General features: G+C 43.3%; 1 protein-coding gene across 1 annotated transcript in view; it reads right to left on the reverse strand.

The window, feature by feature from the left end:
• Window positions 1–23,122, reverse strand: part of scfd2 (sec1 family domain containing 2) — a 131,537-nt gene that overhangs the window by 56,595 nt on the left and 51,820 nt on the right. The window contains exon 5 of the mRNA XM_049588548.1: window positions 18,795–19,089. Within this exon, the coding sequence (XP_049444505.1) occupies window positions 18,795–19,089 (295 nt within the window). The remainder of the gene's footprint in view (window positions 1–18,794; window positions 19,090–23,122) is intronic.

Consider the following 23,122-nt stretch of genomic DNA (forward strand, 5'->3'; position numbering starts at 1 on the left):
AGCAGCCTTGGGCTCCTAAAGGCCCGTGGCTGATCAGGTCCAGCATAACCCAGAACAATAATGGTTCTCAAACATGTTTTAAAGGGTGGAGATTTCATGAACTCACTACTACTGCAGCCTTTATCATTTCAATTGTGCAGTAGCGTTGGGAACTGGAATTAGGACCAAATACAAAATGCCAAGTACTGGTAACCTAATAAAAAGATTTCGACAGACCATGTCGTATTGTTTAGCATGAAATGATGGTAAAGACATCAACAATGGCAGAACACGAGTAAAATGAACTGATTAAAGAGATTCCAGATACATCTACATTTAAAAGTGCAATTTGAAACATGGCTAAACATTTGAATATATGGTGAGGATCTATTAACACCTCTGTTTTCAACAATCCTTGAAGAAAGGGTTCAGAAGCAAATGGATCTGTGTGGAACCTCAGCCCCTTAGAGAGAACCCTTATTTTTAAGAGTGCACAGCAAAGCCAGAGCACACGATAATGTACTGCTCATATACCGTAGCATATTTGCGGGTCTCATTGTTTCCTCCGTTTTATTTTACCTTTCTTTCTTGTACACTCATACACTTACACTGTGACTCACAGTCACCTACTCATTCTGACACACTATTGTGCTGCAGGGTGAGTCACATCTTCTCCACGGAGGAGACTGATGAAGTGTTGCTCACAGACAAAGCCTCCATCTCACAGTGGCAGGTCTACAAGAGCACAGAAAATCATACGATCTCAAACTGTTTTTGAGAGTGGAGCAACTTTCTGATGCTGCTCTAAGTGGACAGTAGCACATATCAGGAGGGACGGGTTGCATCAGTGTGTAGTCCGACAGTGAGGAGGAGGAGGAGGAGGAGGAGGAAGAGAGGCTGCAAAGAGAGTTTCATGGAGAAGTAAAGGGGAAAATGAAAGATCTCAGAGGTGCTGAGGCAGCATCATGGGACCTGAAAACACAGTGGCATACTAAGTCACTCCAATATAAAACATAAAAACTGCCTCAGCAGACACTGTGAACAATTTTGTGGTTACTATTTCTTTGGTAGAGAGTCACAATTAAAACTGTTCACACAATTTAATACTAATTTTGCCAAGAGAGGTCTTCCACTTCTTATTTCACTTCACCCTTTCAAAAATATCACAGTTTATATTGGGCATAATGGGAACTAAAAACAGGGAAGTAAACTTGAAAATGTAAAAACTGTCACAGAACACACTGAAATTTCATAAACATTATGAGTCCATTTCTGAAGAATCTGAGTGACGCAGCAAGATGGAAAAGCTTGGTCATGTATAGTGTAACCAAGTTTCTAAAAAAGTTTCCACAACTAAATATTTGAGTATTTATAAACTCAGACATGGTCGTACTATAGTGCATCACTACTCATAATTAATGCTTCCAAAACAAGGGCTGGGGGGCGGGGAGATTACTGACATGCGTCACGTAGAGTATACACAGATTTTACAGTTTGCAATCCCCTTCCACCTCTTCATCGTCTGCACTTGTCAATGTGGACACTTGTCAACAGCACTATTTCCTTCAGCTTGTTGAGGGGTTTTCTTTTTGTTTCCATGTCTGCCACTTTCCCATCATTTAGATATCATAAATATATCAGATTGTTGTTGAGATCACAACACTCTAATTGAGATTAAAGGATTTCATACAAATAAAAATTAAAATAAAAAACAATTATATTTGCAGAGTAAAATGTAATTATTATTTTCTCTTTTGATTCCTCTATGTGATGATTGATCATGCGATCACTTGCGTGCTGCCGTTAATTGTTGCACATATCTTTCGCTGTAAGTAGAAGTAGCTTAAATGTGTTTTTCTTCACACTCAGTGAGACTGTTTGTACTCTGAGGTTGACTCTTAAGAGCATTATTAAATTTTATTCTTATCAGTTTCAGAAGGTCAGGCCGAGGTTCCTGTAGTGCACGTAAATGTGTCTAATGGATTGTTCCCAATCATGTGACTATTATGATGCAAAAAAAATTCAGATGGAAGGCAGGAAGTGATAAAATTGTATACTGTGTAAAGTAGAAAATAGAGGAATGGGACTACACAAAAGGGTTTAATAATACTGTAGGCAGCAGGCACTGTCAGAAAATTGAAACTCATGTTGGATGTGATTACAAAAAAAAACAAGGTTACAAATTACCTTGTCCTCTAGACCCCCCTATGTTTTTAAATGTTTCACAGCGAGATAATAAAAGCATACAAAAGTGTATTTTTGGTTTTTGGTCACGTGAGTAAATGTGCTTAAGGATGACTCGCATTTATATTCCAATACTGTACATGGATGCACTGCTGTAAGGCTAACATTACTTTACCTTACTTTAACTACTTTCTTGTATCTACTGGGTCAACTGTTCCTTGGGGTCAGATGCAACACTGTTAAAAATCTGGACTGTGGCTCACACGGTAAAGTTGTCACAGCACATTGGAAATGAATCCAACTCTAACACAACGCTTTAATATTCTGACATTAGTTCACTCCGCTCCTCAAGACTGAAGACAGAGTTTTATCATTCACATCTACCGCTGTTTTTCAGGGACTTTTTCTTTCACTTCTCTCCTACACATCCTGCTATTTTTGAAACTTAAATTGGCCTTTATTTTCCCATTTTGATCGACTGAACAGTAGTGAACAGTGCAAATCATAGACATCTGTGAAGTGTTGGTCGTCTTTGCCACCAGTTGCCTGCTCTCCGCTGGGACAGCACACTGATGTATGATGTCATATGCAAAGAAGCTATTAAAACTAACCTGGTTTCTTTTGTGCATGTAAATGTACTGCTTCTGACAACTTGATTCTGTAAATATATGTTGCTGTTGGATTTTTTTAAATGTCAGTGTTAAATGTTGTGAGCACCACAAACTAAATTCAATTCACCTCCATTGTACTGGAGTCGAAGCAGATGCGTAACTAGATGTCAGTAGGGGCAGGGCGAGGCAAAATTTCTGTATCATATTGGTATCATGAGACGAGACTAGATTTTGTTCCAGATTTTGGATATTGTAGCACTGTGTTGTCTTTCCCTGGTTTTAAAAGCTGCATACCAGTAAATTGATGCAATTTTCTGAACTTACCAGACTGTCCTAGCTGTTCCATTATTTGCCTTTTACCTACTAAGTCATTATATCCACATTACTGATGGTTATTTATCAAAAATCTCATTCTGTTAATATTTTGCAAAAAGCAAACCTAAAATATCATCACATTATTGATAATGAGGTATATGGTGAAACATATCTTGATATTCAATTTTCTCCATTTCACCCAGTCCTTCTTGGGGTAAGTGAGAATATATATATATATATATATATATATATGTTTTTAATTGATGTGAACTGACTCCTTGACATGGAAGTAAATATGTGTGGCAGAAACATCTGGAATGTCCGGGCAGCAGTGGGTGATAGGGGAGTGGACGGTAAGAGAAGGTAGTCATTGCCAGAAAGAGAGAGGGGGCGAGATAAGGTGGTGAGTCCCACAGACACAGAGGAAGCCTCCTATCACAGGAAGCTCCTGTTGCAAATGTCAGATCCTCCTAATCGCAGCTCTACTTCCTGTTTCAGTCCCACGAGCTGCACAACATCACACGAGCGCTTGCAGTGATACCCGCTTCCAAACGGGATCATACATATACTTACCCATCCAGGCAGGCATCCTACACCAACATCACATCCTGGCGGGGTTGAGGTCCACATCAAAGTGGATTATAGGGTGGATGAAACCAGCGCTACAGTGACCGCCAGCACATGCACCGCTCATTATTTCTGACCTTGATATTTTGACGCCACCCATGGGCTTCAGGAACGTCTCAGAACTGTCCACTTCTCTCTTTATGGATCATAACAACACACACACACACACACACACACACACACACACACACACACACACACACACTGTACCATAATAACCTCTGCTACAGAGATGCTCTGCTTACAAAAATGGGGTTAGCATAACACAAATAACACACTGCACTCCTAATAACACACACAAGCCCTATAGAAACACACAAACTTCATAATCCTGTCATTCAAAATACACAACGGGCTAATCCGCTCCCACACATCGCATCGGAGGGCTGTCACGGATGGGTCGGGAACCGCAGGGCAATGGTATCACAACTGAAAACATTTGGACTACAAAGCTTGCTGCTTTTAGAATTATTTAGATCAAGTGAAAGTGCGAGGCAGCTGCCGATGTGTGTGTGCGCTCAGCCTCTTGACTGGTGCAGTGATGCAAGGAGGCCTACCAGAGGGCGGCTGCTCCCACCTGAGAGACAGATGTTAGTGTTATGTGTGTGAGTCCATAAGTCTACGCAGGCGGACAGGAGGGGGCTAGACCTGCCACAGTACTGCTATAAAATGCACATTAGTGTGTCTGATAGCTCTTCGGAAAGAAATAACACTCCACAAGCACTTAGGAGTTCTGATTATATGATTATTCAAACTCCATTCGTAATTCAACAGGTTGTGTTGTTTCAATCTTAAATCACAGTATGTTTAACATGCTTTGTGATCCACGTCCAACATGTGAATCAGACATCACAGCGCTAATATCACTTTGTCAACACTGTGATAAATAAGTGAGTGTTTCATTAAAGAAGAGAGGTTGTGTACGACTGAAACTCTGGAGCGATGTCGCTAAGGAACTGTGAACGCTTCCAGCAGCAATATGTGAAGGAGGGAGGGAGGGAGGGAGGGAAGGAGGCGTAGAGGAGCGAGCGGGAAAAGGAGAAAATTAAAACCACACATCCCATCCTGGAAATAACACATTCCCTACAGTGGATTTTCCTAGGATTTGCTATCGCTCCAGTACGGAGAGGGAAATTAAAGCATGGCCAAAAATAGTGAGTGTTTAAATGTGAGTTTGTGTGTTCTGGGTCAGGGGCGATAAGGAAGGAGCTGGTACACTGGGGGAGTATACAATAAGGGTGCTCTGGCCTCAGGGTAAGGGGCGACAGTCATAAGGGAGGTGTGTGTGTATGCGTGTGAGTTCTAATGTGTTTATTTTCAGGGGGGGCTGAGTTTACTCTGGCCTCACTGCTGCAATCCCTGCTGTAGACACTCATTATCACCATGTATACGCCCACGCTGTGTGGATGGCGGTGATAACGGCCCTCTCCACCAAAAAGTTTCTCACCATCTGCGAGGCGGCGGCGGAAACGTTACGGCAGCCAGTTCATTCATCCTTCCATCTCTGCCCATCAGAGAGAGACGTTTACCTGGACTGAGAGTGGGCTGAGTCGGATGTGATAGCGCTGAGCTCACAGACACAGTGCAGAAGGCAAGCAGCTGTCAGCATCAAAGAACAGAGGAGTGTGTGTGTGAATGAGAGAGAGAGTGTGAGAGGCAGCCGTGGAGGACCGCGAAGCAGACAGAACTGAGAGATGATAAGATGAAATGATGGAGGGGCAGACAGAGGATGGAGAAATAGGTTCTATTGATAGTAGGATTTAAATGACAGCGACGAGCCTGTGTTGTATCAGGCTGAGTCAACTCGGCACAGAACAGGAACACCTTACATTTAGGGCTGAGTGTTGAACTTTAATACCCTCCGATACTAGCTTGTGGCAATGAGTATTAAAAAATGTGTTGCTGAAAGTGGGCACTGAATGCTTGAGAAGATTTTCAGCCATGTTTATTCATTTTCTGATAAACTATTTCTTGATTTAAATCACTGTTTTGCAAGTTTTAGAGCTGCATGCTGTTTAGGAAAATTCCTTGCACGGCTGCTTAGTGTTAGGAGAAAATTAAAAATGGGGCATTCAGGATGTTTGGCTTATTTTTAAACAACAGAAATGGGTTTTTTTTTTTCCAAGTACAGTTCTGGGGAAGAAACTGTAACCAGCACTGACAAATCAAACGATGGCACTGCAGAAATGCAATTAAACAAATTTGCCTTGGAATTTAACTCTGGTATTTTTAAGGCTGTAGTTTGTGTGCTTAAATGAAAACATCTTTGTAATTGTGATTTTTTGAACACTTGGAATAGACAAAGATCCACTGCAGCTTCAGCAAAGCCACAACATTTTAGAAATCACAAAGGCTGAATCTATTGGAGGGCTGCTGCGCTGGATTGGATTACATTGTACAAGTGTTCCCTCAGGGGTGATAATGGCTTTGTATCTACTAAACACAGTTATCTGTTTACTGCCAGTAGTCTTGTTACTGTCTTGTTAAAGGCATGCTATGTAGGATTTTCATAAAAAAATGTGTACACTCTCCACATCCCTCTCAATCGTCTCTTATGACACAAACTCAGTGTATTTATCTGCAGAGGGTCGGCTCTCTGCCTGTATTTTATTACTTTCTTATTTTCTGTGTTCAGAACGTTAAAGGGTGTGTATACCCACAGCACACAGGTGAGGTCGGGACTTTATAAAGAGGTAGCGAGAAGGTGTCACACAATAAGCAGCAGGCATTCAAGAGACACAGCACCGAAAAACACGTAAATACAGTGAAGCCAAACGAGAGTGAGTGCTCACAAACAGTAACTGCGAGTAAGGTAGGAACTCACAGACAAGTTTTTGCGTTATGCGTCACGTGATACTGCTCAGTGCATTCTGATAAGCACTGTGACTCGAGTGATCGAGGTGCACACACGGGAGAGACAAGGCCAGAGGAAACAGTCAGAGAAAAGTAATTTCACATGGCATCTTCTAAAGAGAGAAAAGTAGACGACTAAAAGCAGACTTTATTAAAGAATGGACTCTCACATGTTCATTCTTCCCATGGGCAGTTCAACCAGTATGTCTCATTATATGTTCCGAGACCGTGGTGAATATTAAAAGCAATTTGAAATGCCAGACAAAGCACAGAGCATCTTCTGAGCCAACATACCCACTCAAATCTGAGCTGAGGGCACAGAAAATAATATATTTTAAATGGCACCGGATCTCTGGATCATAACGTAAGTTAGACATTAGACGGGGGTGGGAGGTCCCCCCCCCCCCGTTAAAAGTTAACAAATTGCACATCGCACATCAGGCTTTTATGAGGCTATTTAAAACGTAGCAGAAAAAAGTAATGGCTGCACACTGACTCAAATCATCTGTTCCACCTCCTGTCCTCAATCTAAAAACAACCTTTGCGAGTGTGATGCCACAATGGTCAGATTTAGGATGTTGTCAATGTGAATACCTTTTGTGGTTTGGAGTCAGTGTGCACATGTTACTTTTTTTATTTTTATTTTTTTTTTAACTTTTTTTCAGCACTGATTATCTAAAAATGTGAGATTACAGACCTGGAAGTCCTTCTTTTAAATAATAACAATGTTTGTATGTTGTGGTTTATGTGAAATATAAAATCTTGCATTGCATCTTGCAAAAGAGTGCATGCTCTTAAAGGGACAGTGCACCCAAACATGACAAGTCACCCATTATCTACTCACCCTCATGCTGATGGAGGATCAGGTGAAGTTTTAGAGTCCTCACAGCACTTGCGGAGATCCAAGGGGAGAGGAGGTAGCAACACAACTCCACCTAATGGAGGCTTATGGTGCCTCAGATTCAAACGTCCGAAAACACATAATTGAAACCACAAAATATCTCCATACTGCTCGTCAGTAGTGATCCAAGTGTCCTGAAGCTCCGACATAAAAAGTTGTTTGGAAAAACGTCACTTGAACTCTGTTCACTCTGTTTTTAGCCCCCTCTCCCCTTGGATCTCCGCAAGAGTTGTGAGGACTCTAAAACTTCACCTGAGCCTCCATTGGCATGAGGGTGAGTAGATAATGGGTGAATTTTCATGTTTGGGTGTACTATCCCTTTAACTCAGGACAGGTAAGTGTGAAAGGGGGAGAGAGAGGGGGGATGACATGCAGCAAAGGGCCACAGGCTGGACTTGAACCCGGGCCGCTGCGGCAACAGCCCTGTACATGGGGCGCCTGCTCCATCACTAAGCCACTGACGCCCCGACCGGTCTGTTATTTAATGAAACTAGCTGTTCTTGTGCATAAATGGCAGGAGTCTTCATTGACTTAATCAAGAGGGAAAGATAGAGAAAGGGGGGCGGGTGGGGACTGTGACTGAGAGAGGGAGGGTGACAGGACAACACACAAATATAGTGGAGAACCAGGGGAGAGAGATAGAGCGCGCGTGGAAGAGGAAGAGGAAACAGAGAAAGAGAGAAGGGAGTCTGCAAGGCGACATGGTTGGCGTTGTTTGCTTCTGCCTCTCCAGCAGTGGGAGAGATGCGCGTAACATACAGCAAAGAGCAGTGATCCGTATCACCACGGACCACCGCGCATTCTAGACGCACAGAGGGGGGCAGCCTGATCTGCTGAACCTGTTGTGCACGGGACGACAGACTAGTAAAATAAGGTAGAGAATAAGGAGTATAACAAGGAAAAGAGGAGCGAGGAAATACGTCAGCCTTTATCTTGCAATAAATGTTTAATATTAAAAATATATAACATATAAAATACTATTTTACAGTAGAAATTTGGGTTTTTAATCAGGCTCAGGCAAAAACCTGCTGCCATGTGTCAGGCTTGGACAGAAACTGTGCATTTGATGTTGGGTGGGGCTCGATTTATTGGGCCAAATCAGAGCACTACTCTCAACTGGCTCAGCTGAAGAAGGACTCTAATGTGGAAGCAAAGGGAAGTCTGCAGAAACTTTTTTTGGTGAATAAATGGTGTGCAGTTTTTGAACGCAGCATCTATAGATAACAGATGAGATCGATTTTGGCATGGAACAATCCCCAGAGCAACGATACCCGAGACCTGAAATCATGAATGCTGAAAAGACGCAGGCAGTCGCTTGCTTTTGTAGCTGCTTGCTTTCTCATCGCTGTATTATTGCTGCTTTACTAATGGAAACTGGCACTCAGAAATGTATTCAACTAAAAGGTTTATTTGAAGCATCAACCATTAGCTTGTCATAGAACAAATTTTTCTGAGGCTGTGATGAAAAAAGAAAAGGAGAAAGAAAAACAGCAGTAGTTTGAACTGCTCGCCATCATCAAAATTAAATAACAAATCTAATAAAACAGCTACAGTGTGAACCAAAAACCATTGGAATATTATGTGTTCATGCCAAAGCAGACCCAGTGTCGTATTCAGTGTTTTTCATTCTTAGCTTAACTGAATTTTCTCTAACTAAATCATGTTTTTATGCATCACCCCAAAACTAGGACACACGAGCTACATATGCATGAGGCCAGAACCTCCCAGCATGTAAATGACCCGACGGAAAACCCACAACATTTCACCACTGAACACTAGAGATGAGGCACGTAGACCGTTAAGTGATTAAGAAAGACATAGCAGGAAAACATTCCCCCTGACTGCCCCCCTCAGTTTGTAGGCCTGCGTTTGGTCAGTCTGGAGGTCAGCTGAGTAGGAGGAGCAAGGAGATAAGCCTATCTCCCACTGTGTCCATCACATTACAGGAGACACAACAGAAAGTGACCAGACACCAGACCACAAGTAAAGAAAGACTCCTTTCTCCTCATTCCTCACTATCTCCTTCTATCTATTGGCTGGACCTGCAGTCCTCCATAGGGACACTTTGATAACACAGACCATTACCTCCTCATGATTTATGACTGCCTAAAGACACTCAGGGAGGAATATGACATGTACTAAACAAAGCAGGGGTATGGTATGGAAGACAAAAGAACAGAAACTAAAAAGGGGAAAATGGGGGAGGAGAGAAAAATGTGTATTTCTTAGCCTCTCTGCTAGAAGAGGGGGTGTAAGAGGAGAGGGTTGTAAGAAAAAAAAATGGAGGAGGAGGTAGGGGAGTAGGGGGGGCGTTCCCGCTGGCTCAGGCCTTGATTAACACCAGGCCTCCTGACAGGAAATGACCCGGCCAGCTCATTGCGCCAGGAGAGCTTCCATCTGGTGTCGAGGCCGTGGAGGAATTCTCCACCCAGGAGAGCCGAGCACAAGTACCTCGAACTGAATGAACATGTTTCATTTCCAGGAGAATCATCCCACTAGCTGTATAGGGCGCTAACACACAGAGCATCATTCTGTTCCCGTTGCTGTGTGAGGGCGTAGTCGCCAAAAGCAGCGCTGAGCCTTTTACTCAAGGCCGTTAAAAAATCATGAACCCATCACGAGATTTTATCGACAGTTGATGCTGCCAAGTTTACAGCTGGACGTCCATCCTGCAGTGTGAGGTAGAGGACGGTTAGGATGTTCCTCTGATTCAGAAAAAAAAAATGGAGGAAGTTGCATTGGTTGGAGGGAGGGACGGATGAAGGGAGGGAGGGGGTGAAGAGAGAAAGAGAGCAAGGGGACACTTTGGGGAGGAAAGCGGGTACATTAGGACAGGTCATCTTTCACTGCTGACTGGAATTCTAAACGTAAACAAGTTCTTCCGCATCAACAGATAAAACGCAGATATACTGTAAAACCAAGTGGCTCTGGTAAAAAACAGAGTCACACACACACACACACACACACACACACACACACACACACACACACACACACACGTCTACCAAACTCTTACACTTATTTATGAATGTTGTTTGAGCCAAGGCAGATGTTTCTACAGCCATCAGACTATAGGACAAGGCTAGTTTAAACCTAGTATATGGCTGGAATGTGTATTGTCAATTCCCAGATGTTAAATGTTCATCTGCAGTCTTCTGTCGTGGCCCCAGTAATACGTGCTCTTAAAATGTATTAAAGAAGCATATTGTAGGACATGATTAAGATATGTTTGAGTCAAATAATTAAGAACTGCTTTAACTTAATAAATGTTCAACTATTTGTTGCTTTGGATTACTGACCAAAATGTTATTGTCCTATTTCAGTAACTGTGGGTAATTAGTTAGGTGACATGTATAATTGCTCTAGAAGATGATTTTGATTGTTCAAACAGCCAATATGGTATCATTTAGTTACAGCGACAAACACACCAAACAACGGTGAAGAATGGCCTGCGGTGAGCTGCCATGCAACGTCTATGGAAAGCTGCCGCGGCCACTCCAAGCTCCAGCTGTTTGATTCTGTGGCAAAGTGAGCCCACAGAGATAGTTTAGCAGCAAATTGAAGCCGGAGAATACCAGTAGACAATCAGTAAACAGAGCCCTGCGACTCCTGTGACATTTCTTCCCTCCTGAAACAAATGGCCACCTTTCATAGCCGAGGAAAGACGCAGTTATTGCTGCTGGTGACTTGTTTTTACAGACATCTAAAGACAGCAGGTAGCTGTTGCATCTGCAGTCTCTAAACTAGTGCTGCTGCACCATCTCAAGCTACAATTATGCATGGCAGGTCCTATGTTTCCTCTCCACAGGTTCCCAGTGCATTGTGATGGGGAGAGCTCTTTGATTAAAAGGGGGTGGAAGTAGTGAACATGATTGGCCATGATTGTCACAGCCTTTAATGTCCCCACTTATAACAATGCGTTCTTTCTGATCCAACTCCATGCCCAAGGACGACACAGGTGTTTCAAGAGAGCCTGGCCACACAATCACCAAAGGTGCGTCTGGCATGCTCCATCACTGCACACCTAGTCTCGCTCAGCCAGACCTTTCTCAAGAAAAGAAAGGTCTGGCTGGGCCGACTCTCACTTTAAGATTGGAGAAAAAAACGCCCCGGCTGCTTGTATTTCTTTCAACCAATCGCTTGCAAAAATATTGCCGGGGGAAACAGATTTTGGTGTAACACGCCACAAAAATATCGCCTATAGGACGCGAACCATGGCAGAAAAATGGCTACATCCCCGCAAGATCAAACACCGCAAAAGTTAAGAACGTGTTGAAAACTGCAACCGGAGGTGGTAGGGCGGGACTTCAGCGGGTGTCTGGTTCCGCCCAATGAGAGGCTGATCTATGCAGCGAACTTCCGCCCACTCAGACTACTGCACACCTGACTGCAATCTGACTGTGACCGCTGGATTCAGGAGCCCATGGTGTCCTCTTGTGTGCATGGAACAGCAACTTACAATCGATTTGTGGACGTAAAGATATAAACACAAACGCTCTGTGCAGAGAATGAACTGACAGGCGCTGATTCTGAAGACACACAGGTTGGACATCAAAAAAGGCAACACCACCACGGAGTCTGTGTGTCTTGCTCCTGTTTAGGAGAGGTATTGGGGCCTTTTGCATATCTGTGCCTGGGGGTTTATTGTTTCATAATCAGCCCATGGGCACATATATGTATCCAGTGTAGAATTTTGCATGAGTCTCAGGTTCACTGCCTGAGAGTTGGCAGCACTGGTAACAAATGTATTGCGTATGAAGGTTACTGAGCGAGTGGATCAGATGATTGATCGGGGAGGTAAAGACATTACCAGCAGAAACATGCACACATTTATTTTGAAAGAGCAATGACCAATGGGGAAACTTCAGCACTTGACAGAACAATGGTGTAACGTTATCACTCAGTCAGTCAGTGACAGACTTTCGTTCCATTTATATGTCTGGCCCTGCCTTGTTGCAGTCCTGCCAAAAAGCCTACGCAGAGACCCATTCACATCCACAAACACACCTCTTTAAATTCCTTGTCTCTCAGTCTGACTGCTGCACACACTGTAAAGCAGGAACTTATGTATGCCGATCAAAAGCAATGTCTTCCAAGAGGAACCAAGAAGAGTCCCTGCAGAAGACGGGAGAGGCGAGCGGGTAGAGCGTGTTGGCCGGACTCCTACACTGACCCTCCATCTAAGGGTCACAGGCTGACCTCCGCCTGCACTGACGCGTGTGCAGGGGCCAGGGGCCGCTGTCTCAGTTAGAGTCCCTCCGGACTCAGCCTGTATCTGTGTCTGGTGTGTATTTCTGCCTTTGCTTTGTTCAGGGAGCGCTTGCATGTCTATTTGCAAGTCTGTGTGGGATCGTGATAGTGTCCTTTTTCATTCTACAAGCCCGATTCCCAGCGGAGATATAAGTGCTTACGAGCCTTTTATGATGTGCATTTCCTGTCATAAATAAGAAGCAGAGGAATTCTCCGCTGAGCGCTAACACACTCCATAAACCAAACAGAGGTGTAAACTACACTCTGGGCCAGCTCTGTGAAATCTACCCGACAAACCGTAGCTACTACTGACTGCAGTTGTTTGCTTCTGAGTGATAATACTACGGATTCATTTGTTTGTTTCTGCATACAGTGCAGCACTTCACAGCACAACCTACAGTTCAGTATTTGACCAATAAAATAAATGCACTGATGCAAATTTATCCCTCCCAGAGACAAGAAGTCTCTCTCCCTTCCAGGTTGTGTCATACTATTTCACCGACAAGTCAAAACAAATCCTGGACTTAAGTTGAGGTATTACCATTTTTCTAAGAGGCTTCATCAGTTCTGCTTCTGGTGTGTTTCAGTTCTTCTGTTTCATTTTGACTTGACATTGAACTCTGGAGGAATATGAGATAAACCTACACAAGTTTTCATTGACTTCTAAAAGATTGAGTGTTTTTTGGTGCTTATTAAGCATCTAGTGATGATTTTTACCTTGTGCAACTATCCATTCATGCCTACATCCATCTATCCATCAGCATCCTTGTTGTCAAGGGCAAGTGGAGCAGCAAACACATCTTTTGCTGTGTGTCTTTGTTACTAATATACCATGAAAAGTGTTTACCAAAGCTCACACTAAAAGTGAAGAGTTGTTTACACAACTCAAATAAGAGAGGCATTTTACAGAGATTCAGCTTCACTTAGAAAAAACTTTGTGTGCTACCCATCAGACAAAAAAAAAACCAAAACTGTGTGCTCAAAAGAATGCTAAGCAAATATTAGAGGCAGCGGGAGTGCATACAACAGTAACGGAAAAACACAATTAAATACAAATTTGCCTGGGGAGAAGTAAACTGGTGCAAAGACACCTCCATGAAAAAAATGTTTCTACCTAAAAATCTGTGCTTATCACGGGACTTAATAAATCTGCTTCACAAACATAAAGAGGCGAGAGGCAAAATGGAGACTGAAGGGAGCAGAGTTTGTGGTGAGTTCAGTCACCACACCTTAATGAATGTCATCAGGCTCCCAGCATCAGGCTTCAGGCTTTTTGCAATAGCTACTTTTGGTGGACAATATATTGTCCCAGAAATAATTCTGATAATATTGTCATTTAAGATCATTTTATGCCACTGATATAGTGATAATATAATTGCATAAAATTGCAATGAACTTTTAACTCTGAAGAGTATTCAACCACTGGAATTGGAATGTGAAAAAATAAATAAATAAAACAAGTCAATAAATTAAACTTAGATGTGTGTGTGTGTGTGTGTGTGTGTGTGTGTGTGTGCGTGGAGGAGCTGAGCCACACCCGTAGTGAAGCTCCGACAGAGCAGATGAGAGGACAGAAGCAGCGCGACCAGAGATGACAGCAGAACGTGTCTCAGCATAGTTTTTTTCTGTTGACTTGGCGTAGGCGCTGTGAAAAAATGCTAAGGCGCTGTGCCTAAGTCTTAAAACAGTTGGGACAACTGTGCTGTTTATTCTGGCATCATGTTGACTTAAACGTTGGTGACATTCCTGAAAACAAACACGCACACAAACACGGGCAATATTGTGAGAAATATGGACAAGGCCTGGATAAGGTAATACAGCAATTATGATGACAGGTCTAGTCCTCTAAACCTTATCTTACACCTCAACCAAACTACACATTCTTTAGTGTCTGACAGTTCATCTACATCGCCATGTTGCCATACAGCCTCAGAGTTGTACATTTGTTACCTTGCCTGCCTGTTAGCTTCATTCACACTGTCCTTTGGGTCTAACTTAGGACAACCCAGAGGAGGAGAAAAGTAGAGCGTGAACTGACAAATAAAACGAAACAAGGGTACAGTATGGAGACCCAACCACCGTGTGTAACTGCTGACTTGGTGGGATGCGGGTTTGGGGGTCTGATCACAACTCTGTGTGTGGCCCTGCCTGGTTAGCAGGCCTGTCTGGCCCGGCAGTGACGAGCTGATGAGCCTCTGTTAATTAAAGCCTGAGCTCCATGTCATCAGCTTATCTGATGAAGTGAACTAGAGAGAACAACGCCACCGGCTGCTTTGTTCACCCCGGGGTCTGCGGGTTTCACCTCATACATGTATGTGTGTATGTATCTGTGTGTGTTTGTGGAACAGAGAAGGAAGTAAAGAAAGACCACCAATTAAAAATAATTGGGACTAATTTCATAAACACAGTGCAACAGGGGAAATATATTTAATCAGGCGCGATCATTAGACTAACTTATGCTCCACTTCCCCCTGCAACCAGGCTGGTGCTTTAGGGCCTCGGAGAGAGTGAAGGAGGACGAAATAGAGGGTGGTAAAAAGAGGGAAAGAGGGAGAAATGGTAAGGGAAATAAAAAAAAAAACAAAGAAAAGAAAAGTTTGAGAAGTAGGCAGACGGAGAGTTGGTGGCCAGAGTTATGTGTGATCCCTTTCATGTCCCTTGACTGGCCCGTGTTGCCGTGCCAACCCAAACAGCGGCGTTGGGGAGGTCTGACTCTCCCACTGCTCCCCTCTCCCTTGCCCCGTGCACACCCCACTGACAGGATGAATAACAAACCCGATGTGTGTGTCTGAGGCAGAGAGCAGGAGAGAGAAGAGCATGACATCAAACCACGGCAGTTTCAGTTAAAATCCACGTCCTGCTCTAAAAAGTTATTTTGTGACCTTCTTCCCTTCTTCTGTCGCTGCTGCCAGTAAATCACTATCATCACCATCTGGGGACTGGGATTTCACAGTCTCACTACTGGAGCTGCACACCCACACACTGACATAAGTACAGACAAACTATGATCCATCATCCCAAGCTAGCTAGATGTCCTAGGGTGAAGAACATTTGGGTTGGCTTCTCTGCCGACTGTAACCCCAAAGCTGAGAGAAGAGAAGAAGAAATCAGAAAGGAGAGGGAGGAGGTTTAATTCCTCACCAAAGGCTGACAGGAAACTAATCCATAAAGGAGTCGGAGGAACACTCATTATCACTCTCTTACCAGCGTCAGTGTCGTTTTTGCCACAACTGAACAAGGGATTAACAGCAACTGCATGGAGTTGTTTACAACCTGCACACATCACACACACCGCCCATGCACAACACAGACCGTCTGGCAGCGCCCAATCAGACTCAAAGTTTTAGGAGAGAAGTTGGTTCCTTATCCAATCACACATTTTGTTCTCCATTCGCAGTGTTGCCCATGACCAAAGCGGCTGTTTCCACATGTGGTGTCGGCTGTGGAGCGTTTGGTTTAAGAGCTCATTTCCCAGGCTGCAATAAGCGGAACAATTTTCTTGGATAAATACTGTTCAACCCTTTAATCAAAGCCATCTCTAAGACAACAATGCAGACATACTGTACTGTGCTGTAGAATGAATACATGACTGTTTAATTCACATGCACAGACGCACACAGTACTGGGAAAGTTGAACTGCGAACACAAATGCAAACATGCAGACAGGAAAAATTTTTGGAAGCCCAAACTACACTCTATATTATGGCAGTTTGAGGAGTCTGTTGATGCTGATGTAATGTCCGCCCTCTGGTGTGAAGCCTTTCTGGTTAGATACAATATTTAAATCGTAAAGGCCTTTGCACACCAAGTCAGTATTTTTTGTCTGAATTTGACGCACGTGTAAAAATATGAAATCTCGTTGTGTCAATCTGAACTATGATTTTTGTGTGCTTTTATTGTTTTCTATGTACTGTAATCAGGGTCTCCTTGTAAAAGAGAGCTTGTTCTCAATGGCCTCCCCTGTTTTAATGAAGGTAATTATAATTAAAGTTTTTGAACAGTTTAGATTTTCTGCGTTCTTTTGCATCTGTCAAAAGCCTTTCGAGAGTTGTTTGTCCAAGAGGCAGTGAAGAAAATGTGGCTGAACCTGCAGGACAAGGCAAAGACCTTAAGTCTGTGACATTCTATATTTTTCTTATTGTAAAAAATTCCATGAAAAGAGCCACACAAACAATAAGTATTGCCTGTGTAGCTAAAGCATGATATAATCATTCCATATAGCTCCATTAGTGTCCAAGAACTAAACGTCAACATTTATATGAGCCACTATTGCACAACGTGACATGTTCATTTATTACGATGAACATGAGCACTGAAGTTTAATTTGCCATCGTGAATGCTGGTGTGTCAGGACGAGGACTTTAACCTTTATTCTTCAAATATCCCTATGAATAAAGATAAATGTTGCCTCACTGATTATGTAACAAACCGTGGGAAAAAAACTCCGGCCTTATTCTGAAAATTCATGGAAGTTTGATGCTGCTCCACAGACAAGTCAAGATCACCAGGGCTGACAGGAAACATGGAAGAGAAAAAATCTACAGGATGAAAAAGTCAGAGGGACATCATTTCCTGAAGATGCTCCTTAATTAAGTCCCCCAGAAGGAAATAGTTAGTGGGGTCGGGGGTGTGTTGCATTAGCCTGTCCTGCATACTGTCCTAAACTTACTTGTCCTTATTTCTTCTCTGTATTTCTGCTGTTCCTGTGTGTGTATATTGTTCTTGTGTTCCTGCATGTGCTGGAGCCAAGGGGAGCTAAATAGAAGAATTTGTAAAAACATTGTTCTCATGGCGACCAGGTTTCATTCAACGTCTGGTTTCCATTTGAGTCTTTTAATTGGGCAGAATGTCACAATCAGTGTTTTGCTCTGGATGCAGAGAGAGACGACCTCCCGCCTCATGTTACCCCAGCCAAGCACTTCATCGTCTGCCATAAAAACTCTCACACAGACGCTCGTGCGTGCGCGTACACGTGCTTACATTTAAAAAGCAGGGTGCGCACACACTGCAGAATTCGTCTGAATGGGCAAGACGTGCGCATGTGTGCACACACATAGCTTTTTTTGTCTGAATCACACCTGGCACACTATGACATGGTAATTTCCAATGAAGTGTTTATAACAGAGAGTCAGGTTTTTAACATGAGCCACATCTCTCGGCCTGTGCCTGCCAAGAGGCCCCTCGATTCCAAGCTGCACTTAGCCAAGTAGAACAGGAAGAGAGGGAGGCAGAGTATGAGAAGAGAAACAGTGAAAAAGAGCGAAAGGATCAACAATCTTTATTAGTGCTTTACATAGATTTACCAACCCTATATATACTATATGAGCCTATGTGCGATATGAGATGAAACCCCTAACAGCAGTGTGTTATTTCAGGGTGTGTGCTAAGGTACAGCCGGGCCAGAACTAAAAGTAGCTCTAATTATGAGCTATGTGGCAGGGGAGGAAACCGTGTGTGTACAGGCTCAAGGTTAAAGACGCTATTACTCAGGGAGGTACAGCTGGCTGTGGTGTGGAGGTAGACGGTTAATTCATCTTAAGGCCTTGATCTGCTCTACCACACAGTTACCAGCTCAGCTAAACCAGCAATGACTGGTGCTGCACAGTGGAACCAAAGAAACCAGTAGGTCCACACACACTGGTGCATATTAGAAAGTTTAAACCACAATGAAAAGTTTTCTTATTCAGGTAAGTCTCACTGTTGTAGCAGAGGTGCTGTCGATGTTAATGTGAAGGGTAATTTCTCTCTCACACTTATCCGCATGCACAAAGTTCAGACATTCCCACACTTGATTATTTGTGTAGCTGCTTGCCAAACTAACCAGAAAGTGTGTGTGTAGGTGTGTGTGCATGAATGAGTGTGATGCAGGGATAGAGAGAGAGGGATGGGGTGTGAAGACTTTGATAGAAACTTTCCCATTAACAGCACTGGAGGCAGACAGAGGAAATAAACAATCAGCTGTTCCCACTCTCCTACTCCAATTTCTCTCCTCTTTGACCATCAGCAAATTTGGCAAACTGAGCACGCCCCTGGAAGCAATCATGAAAATTAGGATCACATTAACTCTCTCTCACCGGTGAGTTTCTGCAGCAAGGGGCTGAGTTCGGCCTCTCGGGTGATGACCAGGGTGAGCGCTCCCATCAGCTCCCTCTCCAGCTTCTCCAGCTCCTCCTCCTCGGTGTCCTGGTCTGCAGGCTGCGCCTCGTCAGCCAGGGAGTAAAGGTAAACCAGCAGGAGGATCAGCTCGTCAGGCCCGCATTCATCCTCCCTGGACCTCGACCCCGAGGCCGTACTGTCCTCACCTCCACGGGGCTTCATCAAGGGCAGCAGCTGCCTCAGCACAGCAGGGAAATCAGAGTCTCCGAGAGCCTGTGACACCCGAACACAACACACAGACACAGACATACATAGAAAACAGGTGGTCAGTCAGAAGACAGCAACTTTTGTGCCTACTAAAGACATAAAGGTGCCAAAGGGAGCTGTGCAAAGTCATAAATGACATATAAATCACCTCATGTGATGTCACTCAAGTCAGCGTGGGTTGATACAGACTACAAGTTTTAAATGAATAAAAACTGAAGCTGTGGTGTTAGAAAGAAGTGATGTTACCAAACCTCTTTGGCCTGCTCCTCATCTCTGCTTGAGGCTAGCAGCTAATAGCATAAAGACACCCTGACCCACAACTGTCAGTGGTCGAGTTGCATTATGGGAAAGGTTTTGCCAAGAGAGAACAATTCTTTTTTATTTCAAGTTCCCCTAACATCGTTTTCCCACCAAAAAAACCCCAAAAAAACCCTCTTTCTGGCACTTTGTCAGTTTCCTGTATTGGACAGCGATTGGCTTTCGCATTAGTGACATACTTGATCTAGTTTGCCTGGGATACTTTTGAATCTTATGCCAGGTTCACACTACACAATATTTTTGTCTCTCCCGACAGTCACTATGTCAGATTTGGCGATTGTTGAGTCATAAAATCGTGCTGTGACTTGGCCAACACACATGACAGACTACAAGATGGTCCACGACCAATCTGGCTATCTTTCATGATGTGTGTGATGTCATTGAGTTATTCTTGTCCTACTTTTATCATTAACACTATTATTTCAGTCACTGTGTCTGTTCATGTGCCAGCTGAAATGTTGCTGTAGTAACGAATATGTAGTAAAAAGTGGCACCAGATGGCAGGAGCAACATTTGAAGTAGTCTGGGGCTGTTTAGTGGCCATTTTGGTAAGGAACCGGGGCGAGAGAGACAGGATCCGAAATTCGATGGATGCTCCTTTCCGTCAAAATAAAAGCACCAAACTAATAAAAATGCGGTGAAACTTTTTAATTTAAAGAATATAATTTACAAGAAAAGCCCCAAGCCATTAAGTTAACCTTTTTCCTTTCTTGTAAATCGATGGTGCGCCAGAATTTAAAGTTTTACTTTGGTGAACACTTTTACTTTGGTGAATTTGGTGAATTCCGGATCCGCTCTCTAGACCGGAACCAGAATCCAGACAAAATTCAGAGTGAATGGAAACCGGGCTCTTCAGGGAAGACGCGAGGCTACATTTGAAGTACCGCGTCACTGAATCCTCCACAAGAAGTTCCTGCAAATGTTTCACAATAAAAGCCTGTTTAGAAAATGAAGGGATTCTCTCAACCGAAGTTATAATGGGCTTTTAATTTTAAACGGGTACAGGAAGCGTTGAGTTTGAAATGACTGCACGATGCATTCACTTTAAAAGAACAAACAGGAGCCAATTAAAAGTAAAAGTAGAGAAAAAACAAAGGGAATAATAATTCCTGTATACAGAGGTGCCACCAGCAGCCTCTTACCTTTGCTAACAGCTAATAAACACATTTTATCTTGTTTGTTTAGTCCAAACAGAAACCAAAGTGTAAAAACAACAGGTTAATTCATTGATTAACTGGCTGTGTCCCCCTGTTGGGTTCATTGCATTATCATGCACAGAGTGTTTACATCATTTGATATTACCTCTTCATTAGCCTGCATTCTATTAAGTTAGAGTTTGTGTGTGTGTGTGTGTGTGTTCAAATTAAGAGCACAGTGTGAGTGAGCTCATCGTTCCATTTGCTAATTTTACAGCTCTGTGAGTGGCTGAGGTAACGCTTAATTTTGTTTCATTCTTTTGTTGGATTTGCACTGAACTGCTCTCTCTCTCTCAACTACACACACACACACACACACACACACACACACGCACAAAGCCAACATTTGGGCCAATGTTTAGGTGCAGTGACCTGTTTTTGTGAGCCTGTCTGAGCGGGTCTGAATAGTCCCTCACCATGTTTGTGCTCTAGTCCAACATGCTGTAGATCACCGGACCGTTTTCAGAACACTGGCCACTCTCACAACAAGAGTGAGCTCATAGATCTATAAAACAAGGGCGTGGAGCTAATCTGTCCGAAAAATTGCATGAAAAATAGGTCCGAAAGGGGGGAAACGGAGGCAATGGGTTCACAGAGTGGAGGGAGAGAGTGCAAAACAAAGCAGGGGAAGAAAAGGAGTCGAGAAAGATACCGAGATATTACACGATGAGGAATTAAGTTTCAGATGATGGTATAAAGGGTAGGATTGTTGACAGAGGACAGAATGTTTGTGTCGGATACAGCTACAAATGCCCCCGTGGATATATTTCATTTTAACGAGGGATTCCTCTGTGGAGAGCTTTGTGTTCCTCTCACCAAGACAAACACGCTCTGAGAACGAGGGGCTTTGGACCTTGTGGTGGGCCCACTGGGGGGATCCTGTGTCTGACCCAGAAGAACTCTTCACCGAGCCAAAGATGCAATACAATAAGACCCAGAGACGGTGAGCCAAAGCCACAGAACTGACTGTCTGTCCCTTATGAAGAAGTGGCTGAGGAGAGACTTTTTGGAAAATGTCCCTGATCGTACAAGCTTTACATCAGTAACTCCTTTGATGTTAGTGATTTTCTTGACCATATGTATAAAGTTCAACTTAACATTACATTTACAGTCTTTGCTGCATGAACAGACACTCCTGATGGTGACATCTGCATCAGTCAAATCCTCTCAGCCTCCAAAGTATCAGGAGAACACACTCCAACAAGTCCTCCTCCCTGCCTCAGACCCCAGCCAACCACTCGCCCTTCGGGATTGTTCAAACACAATCTCACCACACATTTTTCTTCTTCAACATTGTGAAATCAAATACCTCTTCAAGTTGCATTCACTGGAACTGCCAAACAATGTTTGGGGATTTTTCCCTCGCTAGTTCTGCTGGTGAATGGCAGCGAGGAGAGACAGACAAAGAACATTAAAGGTTTTTTGTTGAAATGCAAAAGACTAAGCACTTTCTCTTTCATCTCTCACTTTAGAACTATTAATCGCCCACACTGCTGTCTGCACGCATCCAGGAGGACATTGTTATGATCCTCAGCGCTTTCAAAGAAGCATGCCCACTGTCAGCAAATTACATTTTCATTTTGACCAAACCTGGCCTGAGAAGTACCTGCTGCTAACTCATTCTGGCATCAGAAGCTCTCAGTATGGGTCAGTGGAGAGAGGAGGAGCTGAAAGAGGAGCTCTGGAGGGACTCGGCCCCCACATCATTTGTCAAGAAGTACCTCCATCATAACTGAACTAGTGTTACCTCCTGGGCCTCCGAGCACACCAACATTATATGTTCTCAGACTCAGGCATACCATGGTTTTGTGTGTTCTTCAGCATTTGGTCTTAACTATCTTTTGACAGGTTTCAAGACAATCAGCTGCCAGATCAGAGTTTACGACTTTTTTTTTTTTTTTTTTTTTGAAGATCCATATGACCGACAACTATAAGACATATGTTGTTAATTTCCATGTAATCGCCAGCATGTAAACAACGATCCTCTTTGCATTCTAAGCCCATCAAATTGAATGACTCAAAAATATAGGGTTCGTATAAGCCTAAGTGAATAATCAGGGCTCGGTAAAGGAGACGCCAAGCATCACTGTGAAGTCCTTCATGATAACATTCAGGGAATCACCAAGCCTGCTATCCACTATCTGGCTCGCTGTAGTGGAGTGAAGTGTATCTCCGGTCTGATCTACGAGGAGACACGTGATGTGCTGCAGGTCTTCCTGGAGAACAGGATTTGTGATGCTGTCACCTAACTACAGCACACTAAGAGGAAAACAGTACCTGCCATGGATGTGGTGCATGCTCTGAAGAGGCAGGGATGCACTCTGTATGGCTTCAGCGGAGAAATAAATCTGTTTGTAATCAAAATCCTAAAATCTGGTCGGTACAGTATAACTTTATATTTAAGTTGTCTTTACACTTAGCGGACGATCCACTCTACCTCCTCAGCCACAGCAGTGTCACCCATCTATTATTTAATATGCTATAAATTAATTCAATTGTTTATTTTTCATATTGGACATTTTGCC

This window comes from Epinephelus fuscoguttatus, linkage group LG10, assembly GCF_011397635.1.
Source record: "Epinephelus fuscoguttatus linkage group LG10, E.fuscoguttatus.final_Chr_v1".
Lineage (NCBI taxonomy): Eukaryota > Metazoa > Chordata > Actinopteri > Perciformes > Serranidae > Epinephelus > Epinephelus fuscoguttatus.